General features: G+C 34.9%; 1 protein-coding gene across 1 annotated transcript; it reads right to left on the bottom strand.

Moving 5' to 3' along the window:
- Positions 1-3,991: 3,991 nt before the first annotated feature.
- LOC139848947 (uncharacterized) lies at positions 3,992-4,572 on the bottom strand. The gene is made up of 2 exons (XM_071838628.1): positions 4,529-4,572; positions 3,992-4,343 (listed from the first exon to the last, which is right to left on the bottom strand). The coding sequence occupies exons 1-2, from the start codon at positions 4,570-4,572 to the stop codon at positions 3,992-3,994; spliced, it is 396 nt and encodes a 131-aa protein (XP_071694729.1).
- Positions 4,573-9,607: the final 5,035 nt, after the last annotated feature.

Raw genomic sequence — 9,607 nt, 5'->3', positions numbered from 1 at the left:
TACGCATTTATAATATTAATAAGTCACAAACATCAAACAAGAACATTATGACAAATTAATAAAAGAAAGGATAGATGTTACCGGTAAATATTGTGTGTTGAATAATAATTGTATTTCTTCAAAAGATCCAAAGCGTTACATTGGTAAACTAGCTTCTACACCAAACTATTACATAAATCTCATACTTTTCTCTCTCTAATATAGAGAGAGACTCTAGAGATAGAGAGATAGAGTAGAAGTGTGTGTGTAAAAGTTTGGAGGTGATTGGAGTTGAATTGGTTGATGAATGAAGTTGAATCATAAGCCCTCCATTTATAGGAAATGTTGATGGCATTTTCGTACTTATGCTGATCTTGGCAAGCCGTATGGGAGACACTAGCAGGCTGTGTTCCTAGGTTGTGGACACTGGCATGCCGTGTGACCAGGCCATATGGGCTTGATCTTTGCAGGCCGTATGGCCCATGGCAGGCCGTGTGCCTAGGTCATGTGCCATGGCCGCTTGGCTTCATTTGGCTTGGTTTTACCGTTTTCGCCCTAACTTCTTCGTTTCTCGTCCGTTTAAGCGATTTTTGCGCCCACGCATTCGTAATTAAGTACCTTACAATAAAGGATCAACTAAATAACATGTTAAAAAATTTGTAAAATAATTAATTTAAACGCGAGTGAATCGTCTTAGCTAGTTTTTCTCGTTTTTCATCCGTTTTTAGTGATTCCTAAAACATAGCCTTCATAATGACATAATATACCAAATGAAGAAAATAAATACTTATTTAGATGATAAAGTTAATTACTTTATCATAAATGAGGCTAATATCGGGGGTAAAAACGTGAATTTTTAGCCGATATCAAATATCTCATACTTAGACTTTACTTGTCCTCAAGAAAAATTCCCATTTATCTTGAGTTTAAGGATACTCTCGAGGTTTCCTTTCTATAGGTCAAGTATCTTGCTCTTTATTATAAGAACAAAATTAGAAAGCCATCTTCTAAAAGGGTAGAAACTATCTCTGCAAGCATGATGGGAGGTTACATGACTTTGGCTTCTTTACACGGGTTACTCAAATCACTTAAGTGTTTGGGGTTCCCTATCATTCTATGAAATAAATTCGATCATAGTCGGTCATGTTGCAACTATTGTCACAGGCTTTAACAAGAATCAAATCTCCACTAGTTAGATAAGGACGACACTGATCTTCTCCTTAATCATTCTTTCAAGAGGAAAAGAACGGGTTTAAAGGTAGGTTTGCGGAGAAAAGTGAAGGTTTTGATATGGCGAAACGGATGATTTTCGAATCTTTAAAATTTTGAGAGATTCGATAGATTTTGGTTTCTTGAGGACATAATTTAGGAAAGATGATACTCTATTTTTGTTGAAGAGTTCCTTCAGAGGGCGCTGATTTTAGCGAAGCGTTTTTGTCAAGAAAATTGCTTAACTTCTTTTCTGCAGTCCTCCTGGGTCACAATCTTCATTTTCTTCGTGGATTTATGCTTTTATTGAAGATTTTTATCTTCTTTTTATTGGTGACTTTGCCCAATTTTTTAGCATATCTCATCTTCATAACTTTGTCCATTTCTTCTTGTGCCCAGATAGAGAGGTGTTTTTCACCGAAAATAGGTTTAATGACCTATCAATCCGGTGTTTTAGAATTATAAAGAAGTGTTTTGGAGTAAACTTGGTCAATCTATCTCTTTGAATTTTCTAGGTTTCGGACATGAGAGAGGAATAAAGGTGAATGGGTAACGTATTTGAGTGTGAATTTAGGGTAGTGATTTATACGATTCATCAACTCATTAGGGTGAGTTGGTCGGTTTACATATTTAGAGTGTAAATGGAAACGAAGGTTTTTGTCTTCTCTATTCAGAATGATTTCGGAAGGAGTATCGAACCTACAGCACGTTTGGCACTTACTAATTATTGGCCTCAAAATGTATGTCAAGGTCAAGTTCTAACTCTAAATGCTAACATCAGCACTCTCAACGGAAAAGATAGTGAATTATTAAAAATGAATACTTACTGGGCCTTTATTTTGGGGTGCCTTACAACAATTATCTTGGGTTGAAAATGCTAGTCAAGCAATGCTCTTTTAGATAACCGATTCATCCTTAAGAAGATTTCTGTCCTTATTTATCTTGATTTTAGAACAAACACGCTTGATTTTCGAATGTACTTTCCACAGGAAGTATCTTTTAGTCAAAAATTTTGAAAAATTTACGTTAAGGATAGAGAATCTAAATAATAGGTATACTCGAAAAGCTTAGTGAATGTTTAAATTAAGAACATTTTTCGAGCATACCATAGCTAATTACAGTGTACTACACCGTTATCTCACACTTAGAGGAACATTGTCCCTACTGTTCTTTCTTAAATTATAGGGATCTAATCCCACACTTAGAGTTTGAACATGTAGGAAAATGTATCTAAGCTCAAATTGGGTTGGAATCCCACACTTAGTAATAAGCTTAGGATAGGGTATAGTTTAAGTATATAACGAAACAGAAATAAAAGAGCGAAGAGAAAGAAATGAATTACTCCCTTGGGTTTGCATATGAGCTGAGGATCTTAAGGTAGATAGATTCGGAACCATCTTCTGTTGGATTCGAATCGGTCTTCTTGAAGTGTACTCGAGCTGCTTAAAGCGTATTCATCATCCATACATCATCTAAAAACTTACAATGAAATGATTAGTGAGTTTCCTTGTCGTCTCATTATTATTAAAAGAGTCTCCATCCATAGGTATCAATAACTATCTATTACTTGTAATAATGGAAAAGATCAATCCTAGACAGGTGATTAAGCTTTAGGCCACAGACACACTGATTTGCATTTTGATGAAAAAGTTATTTGAAAACTCTAGGGTTTCAAAAATTGGGTTTTGAAAATTCAACAAATCAGTGTATTACTTAAAAGCTTAATCTCACACTTAAAGTGTTTATTGCCTTTAATTTCAAGACTTTTGAAATTATGTAGCAAATAATGCACTCAAGCCCAAGACAAGTAGGAGAATCAAATCCGTCCGAAGAAATGTTGAAAATTCCATTTTAAGTATTACTTTTCACTTATTCAATTAACCTAATTATCCTAATCTAACTACTACGGAAGCTATTAAAAATACACGGGTTGCCTATTAGTATTATTCAACAAATGGTCATTTATCTAGCGGTAGTGTGGTGGTTCTTCAACTTATAATGTTTTGGATTAAAAATACACGGGTTGCCTCCCGAGAAGCGCTTATTTTTGTTCGAGTCACAAGCCTAAACCTAGACTTATTTCTCAGAAAATTCATGTAGCTCCCTTGCATCCATAAGTAGATATAAAAGGTAATATAGAAACATACCGAAGAGATTGAAGTAGACAGAGGTTAAGGTATGTCCAATGAGAAGAGAAGGTGGATCGAAGTGAATGTTTTGTTTAGCTTGAGGTATAACAAAGCTATCAACTTCTTCTACCTTCTCGAGTGGGGTGGGTTGATCAAAGAGGTCCTCATCACTCCATGACGTGTATGTCATTATGTGATGGAGTGATGGTTTATAAGGTTGTCCTGATGCAAACCCGTCTTTCTTCTTAGTGACTTCAAGTTAATGGTAATGACGTGCTCTAGGCATGGAGGTGGGACGGTATCCATTAACGTCTCCAATATGGTAGAAACATTAACAACTACTTCGGTGCCGGAATCATCCATGTCATTCTTATTATCCGGGCTCTCCATTTCTAATTCGTCATACACCTCCTTTTCACTCTAGTTGGGAGTTTCAAGAATAACTGGTTCAGAGAGTTCTTCTAGAAAGAAGTCCTATCCGGTCATTAAAAGTTCAAAATAAGGTAGAAATGAAGATTTAGAAGTTTGGATAGGTTTTGAGTGGTCATCCCTTTTGTCTTCTAGTGTTATCTTCTTCTCGCCATTCTCGGAATTTCGTTCACTGAAGATGACTTTTCTAGTGGAGATGGTATTTACTTCGGCTTTCCTATCTAAAGGACATTCAGACTCATCGATCAAGAAAGTGACCTCTTCTCCACGGGCTCGTAAGGCGATAATCCGAGAGTAGACGTCAACGATCGCTTAGGATATCTAGTAGATTGGTCAGCTAGTTGGATGCTCATTTTGGTGGGGTTAAGATTTCCAATTCTGAGTTTCTGAAACTGTGAGTAGGGCATAAGATTGATGCTGGCACTAAGGTCAACGAGAGAATAGATAGTACCAGATTGGTAAATAGAACAAGGAAGAATAAATCGTCCGGTGTCCCCTAGTTTTTCAGGAAGAGTATTTAGGAGATTGGCTGAACAATCTGCATTCAACGGGATATTGGATACTTCGGGTACCTTATCCTTGGTTGATAAAAGGGTCCTAAATACTTCTTACTATAAAGATTTTTAGACACAATGTCTAATAATTTACCGTTAACCTTGAAAGATTTCATCTTATTGTGTCTTGGATTGAGAAGGCCCGAGAATGGAATGGGTGTTTTCCCATTGGTTTTAGGTGATGACTCAATAACTAGTTCTATAATGGGAATTAGTTCGTTTCTTTACCTGAGAATAAACTGAAGCTTGGCTATGTGCCACCATTGAGTCATTTTTAGGCACACTACCTAGAGAATTAAGAAATTGATTTAGCTAACTTATTTGATTTTCAAGACTCCTCAAATGATTAGTCATGACTAGGACAGCCGCGTCTTGTCTTGCTGTAATTGTAATGATGATTCGCAGTAAGACATCGTCTAGACTTGTCTCTGGTGAGGTAATGGGTTTGGTAGGTTTGTTATGCGGATTAGCCAGGACCTTAGTGGAGTGGACAATAGAGTCCTCACATTCAGCCTTGTATACCTCGGCAGGATGTGGGTTAGTACAATTCTGGCATAATTTCACCTGAGACACCTGTTGCGGGAGTTTCTTAAGCTCTCCGATATCTTTGTTGAGGGTTTCTATTTGGTCCGAGAGAAATTTGATGGTTTTAGTTTCGATAGGATCGGAGGCGGAAAGCGGTGTTGCTAATGAAATGTGCTCTTCCGTGTCTAGTCATGATGGTGCTTAGTCATCACCTCGATCAATCTCCAGGCCTCGTCAACAGTGAAGTTCAGGAAGTTACTTGAGAAATCTTTTCAGAAATTACTCATTCCTAATTCAAATAGATTCCTAATTAACGCAAACTCCTACTCTCTTCCAAACCTCAAACCGTTAATAAAACTAACTTCCTGTTAATATGCTACGGCAGTTAGGGTTGGGAAACAAATTAGACGTGTTAGGTTAATTAGACGTGTACCTATTTAGACGTGTTAGGTTAATTAGACGTGTACCTGATAAGTTATTTAGACGTGTTTCAATTAAACGTGTTCATCTTAGTTATTTATACGTGTTCCTGGTAAGTTAATTAGACATGTTGTCAATTAGACGTGTTCCAGGTAGAACTATTTAGACGTATTGTCAATTAGACGTGTTCTCGGTAAAACTTATTAGACGTGGTTACCAATTAGAGCTGTTATAGTTATTTAGACGTATTGCTGATTTGTAATTAGACGTGTTCCTTCTGTTGTTTAGACGTGTTCCGTATTTTTAAGTTGTAAAGTTAATTAGACGTATCTCCTTTGTTTAATTAGACGTGTTCCTTCTAGTATTTAGACGTGTTCCATTTTTATATTTATTTTAAAGTTAATTAGACGTGTTCCTTATGTTCCTTATGTTTAATTAGACGTGTTATTTGGTGAACACGTCTAAATGAGGGGCACTAAATGAGTCGAAATGTAGTAATGCTTGTTGTTCTGATTCAGATCTTTGTAGAAGACTAAAATCTGAGCAGAGCTCTCACGACGGTGGTTCGGGCATCTTTGAAGAAAATGTTTAATCTCTCACATGCACTGTAGATTGATTCATCGTACGCTTGTTGAAAGTTTACAATATCATTCCTAAGTCTAATTTTTTTCGATGGGGGAAAGTACTTGATTAGGAATCTGGTTGCCATTTCCTCCCATGAGATTATAGAGTTGGGTTCTAACTCCTCAAATCAGGTTTGTGCATGAAGAGTTAAGGAATACGGAAACAGATGTAGACGAACTACATCTTGTTCAACCCTGTTTTGCTATTAAGCATCGGTCAATTGATATTGCATAGCCATTATTCGAAATTACAATGCAATTATTTGAAATTGTGTAGCCATTATTCAAAATCACATACCATTATTTGAGATTCATGACCATTATTCGAAATTGCATAAACATTATTTGAAATTTCTTAATCACAATTTAAAATTGAAAAGTTAATAGTTAGATAATAATAATATATACTCCCTCCATCACATATTAATAGTCCAGTTTTAACTTTAGGAGTCTTTTCTTTCTAAATTTGACTTTAAATTGTTTTTTGTGTGATATATAATACTTGCCTACTTGGTGAACAATAATATTTAAAGTCAAAGTTGGTAAAGTCCCTTGATATAAATTTTATCGAATAATTTTTTATACAAACAATAATATTTAAAGTCAAAGTTGATAAGAAGAGACCTCCAAAATTAAAACTGGACTATTAATATGGAATGGAGAGAGTAATAAATAAAAAAATTAATAATAACAACGATAGGGCCAATGAAATACCAAAGTCACGTAATTTAGAATGTATAGTAATAGTAATAATTACTCAAATAGATAAACGAGCTTAAGTTTTGCCTAACGAGCTCAACTATTACTTAACGAGCTTGAGTATTGCTTAACGAGCTCGAGCTTTGCTCAACGAGCCAAGTTTATTGTTTATAAAACTGAGCTTATCACGAACCGAACACAAGCTTTCTACATGTATCACTAGCCAAGTTCGAGCTAAAAAATAAAAGCTCGAATTGAGCCGAGCAAGAGCTCGAGCTTTCTGGAAAATAAACGAGCTGAGCTCGAACACTATCATCCTCGAGCTCGGCTCGACTTGTTTACAACTCTACCTATAAGCTACATCTTTAACACTTTACTTTTCAAAAAACTTTGTGTAGCAGATAGTAAATGAACCCAAAGAGAAAAGCCAATTAAATCTATTCAGAAGCAATAGCCCACTGGCAGTTTAGTTTTCATTTTGGGAGGCTTTAGTTCTTTTTTTTTTCTTTCTTCTTTTTAATAGCAACTAGTTGTTGGATCCTCGCTTCGCGTTGGGGGTTCGGTTTTCAATGTATTTTATTGTTTTTAATTTGTAAAATTATTTCGTGGTTAAAGAATGATGTTAGCGCAACTCGAGTCGAACTAAAAGGTATAACCCGTGAAAGATTTAAATGTTATTTTAAATTAACAATATATGTCAATCTCCGCGTTTAGCTATGTAATTATCGACTTTTAAAAATTTAACGCAAAATCAACGTGCATGAAAAGTATCCCAAATATTTAGTGTTTTTTAAAAAGCGTCCGTTTTGCGTATAGTTAGTGACATTGTGTTCCTAAAATTATTTCTAGTTTAATGATGGTGTCGGAAAAATTCAACTCATTGCGAGCGAGAAGATATGACCCGTTGAATATTTGGGTGACGTTTATTTAAGATTTTTTATGAAAATGATTATTTGACACTTTACCCCGTTTAGGGGGTCGATTTGAATATTTGAAAAAAGTGTGAGGGTCTTTGTTGGTATAGTGAAATTTAATTAGAGTTAAGGAAAAAAAAAGGTAAAAGAATAAAAATGCCCTTAGTTACTATTCACTATTTTTGTCTATTATATAATATAGTAAAGTAATATAATATAATATAATATAATATAATATAGTAAAGTAATGTTCTGAAGTAAAATATTGAGTTGGACTGGGACCTGGCTCAGTCAGTTATCTCATCCATTAGGACACTTTTGACACATTCATCCACTGAAATTGAAATCTAAATTAATTCTAAGTTATGGTTTCATAGACTCCTGAATAAAAAGATAAATACAAACATGATCGGTTATGTTTAAACATTCATCATACATATTATGTATCATCATATATATTATGTATGCTTATAATTATAATTATTTTGAAACATCTAGCTTTCGATCAAGCGTTGATGCTTAGCCCCACACCTAAACAAACACTCAAATACATAAATATTATGGTGATTATCAAACTTCATCTTTATGGTTTCCATAGTAGAAGAAAAAACGATTGCAATTTTCTTCTTCAAATATTGTTTTATCTTCGCTGATAATTCTTTTATTCTACTATAAAGTACTTTTTTTTCTTCATTTGTGGTACTCATCAAGTTGTAGCTCCTTAGGAAACTTTGGCGTCTTTTGATCCGATCAACACTAGCAGGAATTGGCCAATCAGTCGACTCATTATCTTCCACCGAGGTTAAAATTAAGTTCTTCAAGAACTTTTGATCAGACTCAGCCCATTTGTACACTTTTAAAGTGCTTAAACTAACCATGCTTCATTATGCATTTTCTACCATGTTCTTGTTGTCACATAAACCAACCTTTTATATATTGAAACCGTAATTGTTGAATTCTAGATACAGGAATGGTTAATTGATGTTAAATATATTATATGCTCTTTATATTCTAGAGTATTAAATTGAATTTTTTTGTTGTTTTTTATTGACTATCGATTTGAATAAATTTGTACTTTCGTTCAAGTTCTTAAATGTTAATTTTACAACCATTCTTTCATCACGTAATATTCTAACCATATACGAGTATTAATTCCATTAAACTATTTAACAAGTATGCCAAGCAAAATTTGTAAAGATATACTACGTAATTTATAAACGTGAATCATCTAAAGGCCTTTACTTTAAATATTAGTTTAATTTAAACTAATGTTTTGGTGAATAATATTTGGGAAAATGTAGTGGGGCTTTCGATGGATGACTTTCTCTACTGTGTTTTTTAACTCTGGGTAGAGAAATGACTTGTCTTTATTCTCCGATAGGGGAAGGATTGTCTACATCTCACCTCTCCCATACACCACTCATGTGGTATTGGGTTTTATTGTTGTTGTTGTTGTTGTTGTTGTTGTTGTTGTTGTTGTTGTAGTGGGGCTTTCGATAAAAATGAGAATTTACACATTATTGGGCTAGCTGTAATACAAGCCCATATGTATATGAAAGGAGGCACTTTTGTTGGTTTAAATATTTGGGCTACATGTATGTTAGACATTGTTTTGACGGATCTTAGGACACTTGTAATGTGACGGAAATCACTAGAACGAAGGCTAACAGAATGATGGGTCGTAACGGGGTCGAATTAGTCGAACCTAGGGTTTAATCTAGATTAGGACGACTCCTAGACGTGGTATTCGGTGGTATTCAGTATTGGGATCGACTGGGAGACAGAGAATACGAATTAGGGTTATAAGGATGAGTAACCTCCCATAGGAGGTCAAGTCTCGTATATATACTGCATCTCAGACACAATCGGTCGACTGTGTTAGACAGTTGGTCGACCGTGTGACATAGTCGGTCGAGTGTGTCAACAGACTCGGTCGACTGTGTATGCAGTTTAACTATTGATATAAAATATTAAAGCACATACACATACATAGAAAATCAATAGTCACAAAGTAAACGTTATTACATGACCAAATGTATCAAATGACAAATGACCAAGAACTAGAGATTACATGCACCAACAATGTAAAGTCAGTTTCTTGATAACGATTTTACAACTTGCTTCGT

The sequence above is a fragment of the Rutidosis leptorrhynchoides genome, chromosome 5 (assembly GCF_046630445.1).
Source record: "Rutidosis leptorrhynchoides isolate AG116_Rl617_1_P2 chromosome 5, CSIRO_AGI_Rlap_v1, whole genome shotgun sequence".
NCBI classification, from domain to species: Eukaryota; Viridiplantae; Streptophyta; class Magnoliopsida; order Asterales; family Asteraceae; genus Rutidosis; species Rutidosis leptorrhynchoides.
The sequence above is the reverse complement of the archived record's forward strand: the minus strand, read 5'-3'. Positions and strand labels throughout refer to the sequence as shown.

Coding starts and splice junctions, on each gene's coding strand:
- LOC139848947 (XM_071838628.1), bottom strand. CDS start 4,572: ATGACTCAATGGTGGCACATAGCCAAGCTTCAGTTTATTCTCAG. Junction 4,344..4,528: donor AAGCTTCAGTTTATTCTCAG/GTAAAGAAACGA, acceptor AGAAGTATTTAG/GACCCTTTTATCAACCAAGG.